The 16626-nt window shown below is 36.7% G+C and overlaps 1 protein-coding gene across 1 annotated transcript in view; it reads left to right on the top strand.

Annotated features, from left to right (window-relative positions):
• LOC118016255 (doublecortin domain-containing protein 1-like) overlaps positions 1-16626 on the top strand; it is a 227197-nt gene that overhangs the window by 33878 nt on the left and 176693 nt on the right. Inside the window, exons 10-14 of the mRNA XM_035013706.1 lie at positions 4239-4424; positions 7001-7204; positions 8463-8655; positions 11875-12027; positions 12751-12852. Coding sequence (XP_034869597.1) covers positions 4239-4424; positions 7001-7204; positions 8463-8655; positions 11875-12027; positions 12751-12852 — 838 coding nt within the window. The remainder of the gene's footprint in view (positions 1-4238; positions 4425-7000; positions 7205-8462; positions 8656-11874; positions 12028-12750; positions 12853-16626) is intronic.

Below are 16626 nucleotides of genomic sequence, written 5' to 3'. Positions count from 1 at the left end.
TATATCTATATCTATATCTATATCTATATCTATATCTATATCTATATCTATATCTATCTATATATACAATGGAATACTATGCAGCCATCAAAAGAAATGAAATCTTGCCATTTGCAATGACATGAATGGAACTGGAGGGTATTATACTAAGCGAAATAAGTCAATCAGAGAAAGACACGTATCATATGACCTCACTGATAGGAGGAATTCTTAATCTCAGTAAACAAACTGAGGGTTGCTGGAGTGGTGGGGGGTGGGAGGGATGGGGTGGCTGGGTCATAGACATTGGGGAGGGTATGTGCTATGGTGAGCGCTGTGAATTGTGTAAGACTGTTGAATCACAGACCTGTACCTCCGAAACAAATAATACATTATATGTTAAAAAAAAAAAGAAGAAGATAGCAGAAAGGGAAGAATGAAGGGGGGGAAATCGGAGGGGGAGATGAACCATGAGAGACTATGGACTCTGAGAAACAAACTGAGAGTTCTAGAGGGGAGAGGGGAGGGGGATGGATTAGCCTGGTGATGGGTATTAAAGAGGGCACATACTGCATGGAGCACTGGGTGTTATACGCAAACAATGAATCATGGAACACTGCATCAAAAACTAATGATATAATGTATGGTGATTAACATAATAATAAAAAAAGATGTTCTTTTTATGTTAACCAAAGTACAACTTTCCAGTTTCTAACCATTATTTGTTCTAACAATATAATCTAAAGATTATAATTTTACTTTATCAATAGTTAAATGATAGCCTATCTGATAGAAGTTAATATGATTAATCTGGAGAGTACAATAATATATCAGTTCTGGGATTCATAGATTAAAAACCTCTCCTGGGCTTGGGAGAAATTACTCGTTGTACAAAGGCCAGTGGTTACTTCTTAACCTTTTTGGAGATACAGACTTCTTTGAGCGTTTCATGAAAATAATGGATATTCTTTTCCCCAAAAATTCATGTGTGTACACAAACACCTTTTGAATAAGTTTTAGGAAGTTTATAGACTCCCCCTGAAATTCATTTTGGATGTAGGGTAAGAACTCCTTTTCTAGACCTTATCCTAAGGGATAGCTTAGAAAAAGAAAACTAATATGAAGTAACTATTATATGCTACATAGCTACTGTATGTTACATACTGATCAAACTTAGTGATTTTCATATATGGTATCTCATTTAAATAACAAATATGAGGAAGACACTGAATAATTTATTCATAATTGCATTAGCTGCTATACAATAGTAACAGTCATTATTGATCAGACTAACCCCATGTAATAGACCATATATTTGTAAGGCCAAATGAACAGATCATATTATTCATTTCAATAAATCAAGGAAAATTTTACAGAGAAAAGAATTAGTCAAATCAATTGCCTGGTATTCTGGACAGAATACCAGTGGCTGATTTACTGAACTTTTAAACTCTGTTTGCATTCTACAGGCATAGTTAACCTGGGAGCTTCCCAGATGTATTGCCTTTTTCTTTCCATCAGCAGTTTCAAAACAATATTAAATGTGAATGAATTAATCAAAAATCTAGTTTACAGTGTATGCATGCACAATTGCCAAATTAAAACAATTCAGAGTTCATCAAAACCTGTAGCACCATGGTCATAGGAATTGATGTTTTAATGAAAGAAAAGTACACTTTCTGGATACTTTTCATTGGGCTTCTTTAGTGTAATAAGGAAAATTATTGGCATGCAATTCATCATGAAGTACATGCTTTTCTATAGAAATGATTCTGCTCATAATATTCATTCAATTCCATCTAAGCAGAGATATTTTAATTTTCTGCCTTTCAGTAACATGTAGAAAAATGGAAGCCGTATGTGCATATAGAGAAATCTGTAGCGGAATTTAAGAATTACATCTTCAAAAGTGTTATCTAAATGTTGGCTTTGAATTGAGGTAACTCTACGTACTTAAAGGGGGTAGTTGAAGCAATGTGAGAAAGGTAAAAAAAAGCTAAGAACTTGGAATCAGAAGTCAGTTTTATATTTCAGTTCTGCCATGTACTACTCGAGTATCCTTAGATGAAAACTTCCTTCTCTGAGCTTTTGTTTTCTCATCTGTAAATTGATTAAGAATGATAATAACTCTTGCTGCACTTAACTTTTAGCTTTGTGAGAACCAAAGCAAATTAGAGAGTCTATATAAAAGTACTTTAAAATTTTATTATGGAAATTTTCACACATAGAATAGAATAATATAGCATAGAATAGTATACTATATTCTATATTAAAAATAGAAATAGTATAATGAAAAATAGATTAGTGTAATGAATCCTAATATACTTTCCATCCAAATTCAACTGTTATCAAGGTTTTGCAATCTTTACAAACCCCAGGCATGATACCATTCCACCTTAAAGTTAAGTGTACACCTCTAAAAAATTTGAACATTTTCTTACATAATCTTTATACCATTATGACACCTAGCAAAATTAACAATAATCCTTTGGCCATCAATCAAGTACCCTGTTCTTTATCAAATTTTCTAGGTTCTTCTAAAAATTTCTTCTTATGGTTAGTTGATGCAAATCAGGATTCAAGCAAGATCCTTATATGACATTTGGTTGTAGACTCTAGAATTGTCCTATAGAATGCCTCTTATTTGGATTTGTCTGTTTATTTCCTATGGCATTTTTAAATTTGTTTCTCTAGCCCCCATAATTCCTATAAAAGGAATTTAACACTAGAGTTGTGATTAGATTTATGATCAACATTTTTTGACAAGAATCTTCATGGGTTTATGGTATATTTCATATTGATCATTTATGCAGGAATACAATGTCTGGATTTTCCATTTTTAGTGATAATGGGTATCAGTGGGCATGATTAGAACCTAAGCTCACACTGAACAAATCTCCCAATGACCTTTTCATCTAGTTTCACTCTTTGGTGATCTTTGCCTAAATCAATTATTTCATTAGGAGTTTCAAAAGGGTCAATTTTGTCTAATTCTATCATTTCCCCCAACATTTATTAGCTGAACTTTTAATGTAAGGAAGAACTTCAACGAGGTTCATCTTCTTTGACTAGGTATTTGACTACCGAAAAATGTGGTTTGTAAGGGATGGTAGGATAAATGTTAATTCTTTCTATCCACCCGCTTATCTATTGTGGTATAATAAACCACCTGAAAACTTAGTGGCTTAAACCAAGAACCATTTTTTTTACTCTGTGGGCCAAAAATCTGAGTGGCCTTGCTGTTCTTGCCCAGGGTCAGTAATGTGACACTCATGTGTGGTCATCTGGTGGTATGTCCGTAGTTTGGTGGTTCTGTGGGGACTGGATGGTAAAGATGATCTCCCTTACATGTTTGGAGATTGCCAGCCCTTAGCTGGGGGCCTTGGTTCTCCTCAAGACTTCTTAAATAGGCTAGCTCAAGTTTGTTCACATTGTGGTCTCAGGGTTCCCATTGCAGCCAAAAGGACAACCTCCAACGTGCAAGCATGTCTTACACATCTGCTTGCGTCACGTTTACTAAGGCTGCATTGGCCAAAGCAAGTCACATGATCTTGCTCAGATTCAAGGAAAGGACAAAAGGAGAAAGATTTCTTGTTTGGAGGAGCAGTGAAGTCACATTTCAGAAGGACATGCAAACCAGGATGGGGCGGTTTTCTTGTGGCCATCTCTGCAAATAATCGGCCACACTTTCTAATGGCCAGTTTTCCAAGTTATAAGTTGGTGCCAGTTTACTTACAAGTATTTTTAGCATCATTATGAGCTCATGGGATTTTATATTTTTAAGCCTATCTAAAGTGTTTTGTTATTTTTCTTTTTGTTGTTCCCAAATTGTCCCACTTTGGGCCAGTGGAGGCTCCTTCATGTTGTTGGTTCTTGTGTCTTTTAAAAATGATTCTTTGACTCTTGGATGGCTTCTTTTCTTTCCAGGCCCCACAAGACATCACTTGCTTACCTTATATATATCTTGCCCCAAATCTGGAACTGGCCATTCCTCCAGGAAACCCCAATCCTCGACATAAGTTATACTCATTGATGTTGAATTGTCATTGCCTTTATCCTTTTTCAGTCCACGGAATTTGGAAATATGATTTTTTAAAAATATAATTATTAGGGAGCAAAATGATGCATTCAGGTTGAGATTTCAAATTTAGCATTTGGGGATTATAAAAGTGCTCTATTTGTATTGTAAAGTACTCTACAAAAATGCTATCATCATTTAGATGTGCCTACATAAAACCATCTTTGTTCCTTTTTTTTAGGGATACTATTATCTCTCACCCACTGGAAAGAAAAAAACAATGCTCTGCTTAGCATGTGGACAATCCATGAGAGCAGAGAAGGGGCTCAAACAGTTGTGTCCAGGACTGCCATTCCTCTGTGCCTCGGGCTGCAAGACCCAGACACCGTTCTCACGAGGGCCTTTCAAGGTCATCAGTGTGGCAGAGGTGTGTAACGACCTGAGCTCTGCTAATACATGTGTGGCATCACTTTGGAAACTTTGATGTATTCATTATCTGCCTTGCACTCAAGTTCATCTCCAGTCATCCAATTCATCTTCCTCTGATGCCCCTTTACTACTCCACCTGCATTGATTTCCTCTTCCCCATTGTAATTTAAAATACATTGTCTATTAATAGTTCGATACACTCTTTGAAGTTAATTGGGCACTTCTGCGGCTTTAATCATCTACTAACCCCTTCCACTGCTCTCTGTGTTGCTTTTAGATGAGGAAGTAACTGCAAATCTTTACTTAGTGGAGCAGATTTTTGCCTATATTCACAGGGCAAACTTCTTTTTACTAGTATGGAACATTTCAGGGGGAATTTGACGTGTTGTTCATGATGAATTCATGCATCCATGTCTAATACTATTTATAGCTCATGGAGAAAAAAAAAATCTCTGCCACTTTCTTGTGATCTTAATTTAAAATGGCACCATTTAAAAAGTCTTCTCTTTCAGGTTTAGAGTAGGATGTGCTAAGGGGAACTTACACACCTATAAATGACATATCAGATAAAGGGCTAGTATCCAAAATCTATAAAGAACTTATCAAACTCAACACCCAAAGAACAAATGATCCAATCAAGAAGTGGGCAGAAGACATGAACAGACATTTTTCCAAAGAAGACATCCAAATGGCCAACAGACACATGAAAAAGTGCTCAACATCGCTCGGCATCAGGGAAATCCAAATTAAAACCTCAATGAGATACCACCTCACACCAGTCAGAATGGCTAATATTAACAAGTCAGGAAACGACAGATGTTGGCAGGGATGTGGAGAAAGGGGAACCCTCCTACACTGTTGGTGGGAATGCAAGCTGGTGCAGCCACTCTGGAAAACAGTACGGAGGTTCCTCAGAAAGTTGAAAATAGAGCTGCCCTACGTCCCAGCAATTGCACTACTGGGTATTTACCCCAAAGGTACAAATATAGGGATCCGAAGGGCTATGTGCACCCCAATGTTTATAGCAGCAATGTCCACAATAGCCAAACTATGGAAAGAGCCAAGATGTCCATTGACAGATGAATGGATAAAGAAGATATGGTATATATGTGGTACATCTATATCTATATCTATATCTATATACAATGGAATATTATGCAGCCATCAAAAGGAATGAAATCTTGCCATTTGCAGTGACATGGATGGAACTGGAGGGTATTATGCTGAGCGAAATAAGTCAATCAGAGAAAGACATGTATCATATGACCTCACTGATATGAGGAATTCTTAATCTCAGGAAACAAACAGGGTTGCTGGAGTGATGGGGGGTAGGAGGGATGGGGTGGCTGGGTCATAGACATTGGGGAAGGTATGTGCTATGGTGAGTGCTGTGAATTGTGTAAGACTGTTGAATCACAGACCTGTACCTTTGAAACAAATAATACATGTTAAAAAAAAAAAGAAGATAGCAGGAAGGGAGAAATGAAGGGGGGGAATTGGAGGGGGAGACGAACCATGAGAGACTATGGACTCTGAGAAACAAACTGAGAGTTCTAGAGGGGAGGGGGGTGGGAGGATGGGTTAGCCTGGTGATGGGTATTAAAGAGGGCACGTACTGCATGGAGCAGTGGGTGTTATACGCAAACAATGAATCATGGAACTCTACATCAAAAACTAATGATATAATGCATGGTGATTAACATAACATAATAAAATAAAATAAAAATAAAAAATATAAAAAAATAAAAAGGAAAAATTCCTAAGAGGAACCTTCCAACTTGGTGTGCTCTCCAGGACTTGTTGTCTCCATTTCTAGATCTTTTCTCCTTGTTCTCCTAAACTGGATACACAGTGCCGGGTGGGAGGGGTCTGGAGGGGATAGGAACAGTTGCAATAAACTCTGAAGGTGAAAAGAAGTCAGTCCTCTGGGGAAGTCTGAAGGCATTTGGCTTTGCTTTAGTGATGGTGGGGCTAAAGAGGTGCTGGTGAGCTGACTGGAAAGAATCCCCAGTGTTAAAGCATCTCAGGGTTTTTCCTTCAAAGCAGCATCCTGAGTATGGGGTGGAAAAGGAAGGGTGAAGTGTGGTGTTTACAACCCTCCTTACCATGTAGATTAGGACTGCACTCATTCCCCTCCCCATTCATCAATATCTGCCACCGCAGGATGGCATCATCCTCAAGTTAAAGAGGAAGAGATTATCTGTAGTGCTAGCATTCTCATTACTTCAACGCCAGGCTTTCTTTGGCCCTGGCATCCTCCCCCAACTCCTGTCACAGGAGAAGGCAAAGTAGAAAATAGGAGAAGGCCAGGCACACAAGCCAGAGACCTAAAGTCACCTAGAGACTCAGTGACAGGGCTGGGAAGAGAACTGAGCTCTGACCCAATGTTCTTCCCACTGTGGTATCCAATACCTATAGCATGCGGAGTGAGCATTTCAAAATTTAGATACCACACAGGTACATGCAAATATTTATTAAATTAAGAGACTGAAATATACCAAAATAACAAAAACTAAAGTAAAAAGCTTGAGTAGACCTCTGTGTTTTTTGTTTTTGTTTTTGTTTTTTAATCAGGCTGATTTATCTTCTTATGAGGCTGAGAAAACGCTAAGTTATTATGAAGAACGCCTATTATCTTTACGGATGAAGACCTGCACGCAAGTTGTATCTCATAGGGGTACAGCAGCTCTGCACCAGAAGGCAGTGAAAGTAATTGCATACAAAAATGGAGATGGATATCGAAATGGGAAGTTAATTGTGGCTGGAACATTCCCCACAGTAAGTGGCTATCACTTAAACGTTTCTTGCATCCTCCGAGGTAATGATAATAGTGATTCTTCTGACAAGAAAAAAGCAGTGGGATTGAATGATAAATGTCCCTGGCCAGTTTCACCAATTCAAGCTGATGAGATAGAGATCTTTGTTTTCTTAAAGATATTCTTTTTTATTGTATTTCTTTGGATACAGGCTTAGAAAAATGAGAAACCAGAAACCAGGTTTTTAGATTGGCTTCAGAGCAAAGATACTTAAAAGCAGGGCGACACCAAGCTACCAGATTTTCTTCACTTGTATGATAGAGGCAATGCCCCCCCTTTTTGTCGCCTTCTTTCCCTTTCCAGCTTCAAGTTGTATGTCATCTGAATATTCTAAGAGATGCCACCTCATTTATCATTTGGAAAATCTGAGCACTTATTTGTTGACAGGTTGTTTCATTTCATTTTCAAATCGGAGAAGCAAGAGTTGTGTTAGGAAGAAACATGTGGTTTCTGTCATAGAGCTCAAGAGGTTCAAACCCAGCTTTGTCCTTCCTTTTCTTGGTAACTCTCTTGTCTATACATTCTGGCCAGTGCCTTTAACAGCATATTTTATAAGCAACATTAAATATGATATGGACTTACCCTGGAGACGTCCTTGCAAACACACACATACACACCTACTCGTTTGCTCACCTTTTCAGTTGAATACAAATAGCCTTTTTATTAAGATATTGTTCAGTGAACTAAGCAAATCACAAAAGTTAGCAACTCCAAGATTCACCCTGAGCTCCATAACTGGCTTCTGTAGTCTCGGACAAAAATGTTACCCTTTCAGCCTGTTTTCCTTTCTGCAAAATGAAAGTAATAATATAGGTTAGTTTGGGTTTGAAAGTCAACTCATTTATTTTAAAGCAGTTCATCAATACAAAGTGTTACAATTTTATACCTTATAAAGCAACAAAGTTGAAAGTGAATCTCTAAATTGAACACTTCTTAGGAAGTAAACACTGATGATAAAATGTATTGACATACATCAGCTGCTGTGTTAAATTTTTGGAGCTAATTTTCACAGTTTGAGTGGACTGATTTTGTGAGATTATGTAGGACAGTCTGATACCAAAAATTGTCTCTAATTAAAGATCAAGTCGGTAGTTATTTAGCTTTCTGTTTTTGCAAATTAATGGATTTTCTCAAATTTCTAAAATAATAAGCTCTTCACGATTATTCCCAGCCCTATCACTCTTTCGTCTCATCAGTTCCTTACAATCTGTGTTATTTAGCTTCTTACAGAATGCACGGAGCAACTTGGTCTCACCAGAGCAGCCTCTAAAGTATATACCAAAGATGGGACCACAATCCTTTCCTTATGTGATTTGGTTTTATGGGCGCTAGAGGAATCTTTCATCCAGAGAAACACTGAGGAACAAAAGAAAGAGGCAGTCCCTGTTCGAACAAAGGAGACAACTATTAAAAGTATGAAAGGTTGGTTACATTCTATAGGATTTAGCTGATTCTTATTTTTCATCATAAAAAAGTTAAATGTGATTCTGTGACTCAATCACCCCTTTCTAGAATTATAGAATCACAGGAAGCTTCTCTCATGTGAGATTCTCGTATTGCTTTTACCTTGCAGAATGATAAGAAAAAGTTAACAAATAATGTAAATTTGGTCTCAGCACCAAAACTATAAAAAAATTGCCTCAAATTTATAAAATATGTTTGACAACTTAGCTACTTTATATAACATGAGCAGCTTTTGTTTTTAAATTTAAAACCAAAACCAACTGGAGACCACTTAAGAAGGTGGGGCTGGATCAATGCAAATCTCTTTCTATTATTTGAAGAGAGGATGTTGTCTATCCTCCTGCCCCTGCCCATTGCCACTGCCCCTCTAAACTCCCAGAAGCATCAGTGAAGGCCCCTGTATTGCACCTCCCAGCACACTGTATTATAATTATCTGTTTACATCTTTGTGTGTCTCATCAAACTATGTACAAGTTGAGGCCAGGAACTCTGTCCCCAGCAACAGTTTGGGAAATACGAATGAGTCTAACTCACAGTGATTCAGCGGAGTGATCTCAGATTTCCACTGTTGTACTGAGAGTCATGATTTGAAGATTAAGAACTTGGGTTTTGGAGCCAGAATACCAGGGTTCGGATCCTACCTCTGTTCCTTGCTAGCTGAATGATCTTGGGCAAGTTGTTTAACCTCTTGGACCTCAGTTTCCTCATTTTATGAATTGCACACTGATAGTCATGTAAATATATACTCATTTGGTCCTCATAAATATGAACATGTGTTCATAAAAACATATATGAATAGGAGTTTATATATAAATGTATATGTCACTTAGAGTAGTGCCTGGTTGATGTTTACTAAACATTCAATGAATATTAGCTATCATTATTGTGTGTACAGTTGAGTAGGAAAAACCCACTCTTCTTCCTGTGTATCTGTCCTTTACTCTCACACTCTTATCACATTCACAAGACTTCTGACACCTGATGTGTTTTTTTTCCCATACCAAGCAATTCTGTGACACCAGCTGGGTGTCCTGCAATTTAACTGAATTCTGCCACTGTCTACCTGGTTATAGCTTCAGATCCCACAGGTTAAGAGCTCAGTCCCACAAGACTGCTATCCGATCCATCCCCCACTTCAGATGTCCAGACCTGTGTTTCTGACCAATTGGCTTAAATTGGAAATTCCCATGATTCCTTCTTTCAGTTCAATTAATTTGGTAGAGAAGCTCACAGAATTCAAGGAAACAGTCTACTTACTGTCTACTGGTTTATTATAAAAGGATATGATAAAGAATACTGATGAACATCCAGGTAGAAGAGATGAGTAGGGCAAGTTGTGTGAGAAGGAGCACATAACTTCTCTGCTCTCTCCAAGCCCACCACTCTCCTACCATCTCCATGCATTCACCAACCCAGAGGGTCTCCAAACCCTGTACTTTTGGGATTTGTATGGGATTTTATCATGTAGGCATGATTGTTCACTAATTCCATTTCCAGCCTCTCTCCCCTCTCTGGACAATGAAGTGTAGGATGGAAAACTCCAAGGTTCTAATCATGGCTTGGTCTTCCTGGTGACCAGCCTTCATCCAAGAGTCTGCCAAAAGTGCTCTTGTTAGAAAACAAGCTACTGCTATCATCCAGGAAATTCCAAAGGATTTAGGATCTGCGTGAGGAACCAGGATCAAAGACAAAATATTAGAACAAAAGATGCTCCTAGTGCTCTTATCACTTAGAAAATGACCAGAATTTTAGAAGCTTTCTTCCAGGAACTTAGGGCAGAGAACAATATATATTTTTTCTATTATTTCACAATGATATTACTTGTCCTGTTTTCTAATTAGTTTTTAAAAATAATTATGTCAGCATTTAATGCCTAGCTAATCATTAAAGCATATAGTTTGGTCTTTACTTGGCATATAGAATATCTGATCTCCAGGTTCTGGAAGATTACAATCTCAAAGGCTCTTCTTTCAAATCGTTATTTAAAACTTGACTGGAAGTAATGTGATTCATGCTGGAGTACTAAAAGTATATGGCCATCCCTTCCTCTCTATATTCTAGAGGTTATCCTTGAATCAGGCCGATCCATTAGTGGGTTGCCCCCTTTTACTGAATTGTGGCTTATGTTATGCCATCAATTTGCATTGAGGAACTTTAAAAAAACAGACACCAGTCAGAAACTGAGTATCATGTTCGCTATGGAGATGGCAGTTAAGGGCACAGGCTCTGGAGGCATATGGCCTGGGTTCTAATCCTGACTCTGCCGCTACCTAGCTATGTGATTAAGCCTCAGTTACTTTGTAAAAGAGGAATGGACCTACGTCAGAGTATCATTTTGAGACTTACCTGAAATAATGTATGCAGAACTCTTAGTGAAATACCCAGCATGTTGTTAAGTTCTCAATATTGTTCATTCCTATTATAGGATACTGTTTGCTACCTCACAAAAAAACCCTTTACGAGGACCCTGAAATAAATTTCTCTCAGATCTCAGGGCCAGGAAAGTTGTATCTTCTGAGGAATTTCTCTCTCTGTATGGGCCATGTGAATCTTGAAATTGTGTTTTCTTCTTTACTTGGGCCACTAGAATGCTTAGAACCCAAACTGTGCTTTAACTCTAGCAAGTGAAAAGTGTGGCTTTCATGTCCATTCAATAACAAAAATGTTATCTAGCATTTTTTGGATGCTCGTCCAATTAAATAGACCAAACACCATTTATTCTAAGCACTTCCTTTTTTTTTCTTTTAATCTTCCCAAAAGCAGAATGAGATATCTAGTATCTATTATTCATTTAAAAGATAAGGACACTAAAGCATTTTATCCCTGGCTTTAGTCTATTGCTATACTTCTTTCCTCCTGTCCTTGGTTTTTTTCTCTCTTTATTTTATTCCTCTTCAGAGTAGATATTTTAGTAAGCCATCTCAGATTTCTTTCATAACTAGTAAAGCATAAGAAAGGAATTTAAAAGTTTATTTACAATCAGATTAGTTTAAATTATTTGGTTGCATATGAAGTTTCTGATCATATTTATGTATTTGCATCTGGTTTATGTATTAACTGTTTAAATCAAGTCATTAATGAGAAATGAAATATTTTGAATAAACAAACTCAGGAGGCAAATTATTCATTATTAATCGTGTATTGATTAATGTGCCATTTGTTTCCTAGAAAACTCAAGAATGAAAGTGAAAACCAAATTGTTTCCAAAGTCTGTGACATCCGATAGTTTGGATGGTATAGATAAGTCTTTGCTCACTCTCATCCTCAGAAATCCCATTGCCATCTGGGTATCTTGTGGTGAACCATTTCTATCTCCGAAGGGTAAGTTTTTTGTTTTTGCTTTCTTTCAAACAAGTGTATAAAGGAGAGAGAAATAAATTTTATGTCACTGTAAGAAAAGAATAAAATGTGTGTAATGCCAACATAATAACATCACATTTGTGCAAAGAACAGGAGGTCCATCAGTTAATATGTGCACAAGGTTAGCTATACTCCTATATTTGCACAGTTGCCTGTTTTGTTTTTTTTTTTTTTTACTGGAATGGAGTATTCTGCATGGAAAAATGTCTAATTTAGTTGATAAAGAGATCCTTGGTCTATAAGACTGAGAATAATGGTATACATTAGAAAATAACAAATGAGTTTAATTCACACTGAAGACGACCTGTCTGCACATTTTCATTTTTAAGAATTGCACCCTTTAGGCAGTAGGTGGATGTTTAAAAAATGAATGGTTCCAAGCCAGGCTTTCATCACCTCCAAATAGTTTGTGGAAGTGGAAAATGAAATATGGCTATTGCATATGGTAAATCTATATAATAAAACAGCACTGTTCTTCTTCCCCCCCTTCTCCATTCCATAAAGAAATGCCTTAAGCCCTGTCATCTTTCAAATGAGGTTTTTTTAATGACCCTTACCTTTTAATTACTTATTTCTAATTGAATCTATTTCTTGGAGCAGAAAGTTCTTTATAAATTATTGGCTTGCATGATAAATTACTGTTGATAACACAATGCAAGATAAAATATCATATATTTTTTCCAGCATTGCAGAAAGCCCAAAAATTAGAAAAACAGAAGTGGCTAAAAAAAGACAAAATTTTGGCTGATCTAGACACCATGAAACACAAAATGAGACTGTTAAAAGGTCAGTATGAACTAAATCAAGTATCACTATGTTTAATTCTAAATGTAACCCCAATTTGCTGGAAGTTTTTTCCTACTATTAGATACCAGATGTTCAACTGAGTACTATAAATACTGTGTCACAAAAGTCACTTGAGCAAGTCTAAAACCTAATAATATATCTTTCAGTACTGATTTTATATTTGTAACTTTTATATTAAAATGAATACCACATGAATTATATGTAAATTTTTAAAATTAGGAGAGTGTCTGGGTCATATAACCCTTATGCTGGAATTGAAACAGTTGCTGAACTAACATTTTGTGGGCTTTGGAATTAGTCCTTAAACAAAACTTTCGGTCTATTCCTTGGGTATGTTGGGGAAGAAGGTGGGGGGTTGTTTTTGTTTTGTTTTGTTTTGTTTAGATTTATTTATTTATTTGAGAGAGAGAGCATGCGCAAATGTTTATTTGAGAGAGAGAGAGAGAGAAAGTGAGGACGAGCTGAGCAGGGGCAGAGGGAGAGGGAGAAACAGACCTACTGAGCAGGGTACCTGATGCTCCATCTCAGGACCGTGGGATCATGACCTGAGCTGAAGGCAGAAGCTTAACAGACAGCCACTCAGGCGCCCCTGTTTGTTTATTTTATAATCTGAGTGAGGAAGTACTGAATTTTTCAAAGTTCAATATTAATATCTCAGAAGGGCTTCTTCATGTTAGTCAGCATAAGATATGCTATTCATAGTCAAAGTGATCAATTGGCAATATTTGTTCTCCTCTTTCATTCTCTTTGTCACAGAATCTTAGGTTCCAGACCTTATACTATTCCTAGCACTTTAGATACCAGATGATTCTTTGGGGAGAAACAGAGTATTATGGACTTTAGTCTAGAAAGAAATACGTTTCAGGCACTGTAATTGCCATGGCAGGATTTCAACTCCTAAGTATGCACACTGTCTGTTGTCAAAAGCATGTGAATTTTACTTCAATAAGCAACACAACTAGTTGTAAGTGCACTAGACAGAACTCTGGGCTGAAATGACTATTATTCATTTCTTTCCAAAAGAATTATTGGGTGTACATGAAAAGCATCTATCATGACTGGTAGTGTCTACTATTCCAATTACTACACATTTTCACTAGAACGTCCCATGGGCATGTCCAAAACTAAAGTTTTCATGTCACCACTCCAGTATCTCCTTCATTTCTTCTGGCAGTGGACCCATCATCCCCCCAGGTGTTCCATCTTAGAAACCTGGGAGTTATCCTTGGCATCTCCCCCTCTCTCACCTTCCCTAGGTAAATATCAGTACGTCTTGTTGCTTCCAATGTATCTTCTCAAATGAATTCAGTCTCCATCCCCAACTGTATTATCTAAATTCCAGTCAATGTCATCTATTCTTTGGATTACTAGAACAGCTTTGTGACTTGACTCCCTGCTTCCAGTCTTGACAGTAGTTTCTATTCTATGCATAATGGTGACATTCTGAAGGTGCAGTGATCAGGCAAAAATACAAAAGATATTATGGTACTCCAGGCATAAAACCTTTCAAATCTCCCTATTATCTTTAGGACAAAGATGGAACTCCTCAATGTGGTCTTTCATGATCTGGTTCTGTGTAAGCTGCTCTCTTTTCTTGTCCTCTCCACTCCACCAGTCAGACTGTTTTTCAGTCCCCGAGACATATTAGGTGCTTTCTTAACTCTGAGCTTTTGGCACAATTTGGTTTCCTCTGCCTCAAACTTTTCTCTCCTTGTCCTTTTGGATTGCTTCTACTGATTAAATAGTTTTCAGCTTACTTATTATTTCTTCCTAAAAGCCTTCCCTTTTCCATGTTAGGAATAATGTGGTTTATCATACCTTGAGCTTCCCCCATGATAATCGTTATTACATTAATATAATTACCTGGTCATGTGACTGTCTTTCCTATGTTACATTATAAATTCTACTACCTTCTTATTTGCACTGTGAATACTTGTAGAATGAATTAAAGAATGAATGGAATTTCAACCATTCTTTCCACTGAGTTTTCTATGGTCTATTCCTGTATCAAATTAAATCAATAAAAAGCAACATACTGAAAATAGCACCAAGCAGAGCTGCCTTTACCATATTCTGATTTTATATCATGTCTTCAGCTTTTATTATAATTAAGTATTAAAAAAGCATTTATAAAAAAAAAAGCATTTAAAGTTCAGTTGGTATCATCTGCAATATCACTGTTGGTAGATGTCAGATGATGTCCATTATGAAGGAATGCATTAATGAAATTTCTCTTAGAATTTAGTGCTAAGATAAATCTTGTCTCCACTGACAAACTGTTGCATTTTCTGTTATTAAATGTAAATTCAATACATACATATAAAATACCTACTCTGAGGAAGAACTTTTCTAGTTGTTGGGATTATGAAGATAAATAAGAAGAAGTCAAAATTCAGTTAACTGCAATCCCTGTTGGATGATGAGCTTCTTGAGGACTGGATGAAAGAGGAGGTATGGGAGGTATAAATAGTGGCTAAGTAGATTATTTTCCGTTATTATAGCCATTGGTGAATACAACAAATGTTTATTAAGCATATATAAAGTACTGTGCCAAGCTGATTTTACATTACATTTGTAAGTATGGTCACTGCTAATATTAATCACAATACTAGTAATAACTTTGTAGGGTTTTTATGAGGAAGTAACAAATGTCAAGTATTTACTTCATGCATAGCACATAATAAATACTCAATAAATATTAGAATAAGGGTTCCTAGGAAGGCAGCCCATTTTCTGACTTGGGGTCTTAAAAACTGATCAATGAAATGAAGAAATGGCAGATTAGGCCAAAATATCACCGTTGTTACATATAAAGACAATGCTGGAGTATTTTATTTAGTGTGAGAGCTAAATGGATTTGCCAACTAAAACCTCAAATGAGATGGACTTACCCTCCCAGGCATAGATAATGCTGAAACAGAGTGGGTCTCTGATCAAGGGAGGGGTGTGGGCGTGAGATTTATAGTTTGAAAGACAGTAAAGCACTCACGTTCTCTGGTTTTCCCCATTAATTGTTAGCTATTATCATTACTTTCCCCAGATCTCATATGAAATAAAATAGGATATATGGAGAATGTAATAAGAAAATAAAAATAATTTAATCAATACATTTGTGCTTGGTTTCAATTTGTATTCTTACCTACATGAATAGTTTGTTGTGAACATTTTTCCCCGAACCAAAACCTTTTGTGATGAAATTATGTCTCTTTAAGAAAATTATAGTGCAAATGCATTCATTTTTTTTAAGACCATTAGAAGCAAGTTGACAAAAAACGAATAATGCATTATGGCTTTTGCTCTTTTCCTACATTCAAATCTTGGCTCTTAAGAGTGTAAATGATAAACTATTGCTGAGCTCTCTTTAGTTGAGCAAAGTTTTAGTGTTCAAAAGGCCCTATAAATAAAATATTTATGTGTCATAAATTAATGTTTTCTGCACTTTATGAATAGAGTAGGCTAAAAACTGTATTTGGGTAAATTGTGTTACACATTTTTCTCGTACGACTGTGGTCTTCCCCAAAGCACATAACCTAATGGCATTGCCACTGTAACTCTTTTTTTTTTTATTCAAATACTTTTTTCTTTTATTCTTCTATACTCTTTTTTTTTATTCTTATGTTAATCCCCATACATTACATCATCAGTTTTAGATGTAGTGTTCCATGATTCATTGTTTGTGCATAACACCCAGTGCTCCATGCAGAACGTGCCCTCCTCAATACCCATCACCAGGCTAACCCATCCTCCCACCCC

The sequence above is a fragment of the Mirounga leonina genome, unplaced genomic scaffold, assembly GCF_011800145.1.
Source record: "Mirounga leonina isolate KUSES-001 unplaced genomic scaffold, KU_Mleo_1.0 Mir_166, whole genome shotgun sequence".
Classification (NCBI taxonomy): domain Eukaryota; kingdom Metazoa; phylum Chordata; class Mammalia; order Carnivora; family Phocidae; genus Mirounga; species Mirounga leonina.
The sequence above is the reverse complement of the archived record's forward strand: the minus strand, read 5'-3'. Positions and strand labels throughout refer to the sequence as shown.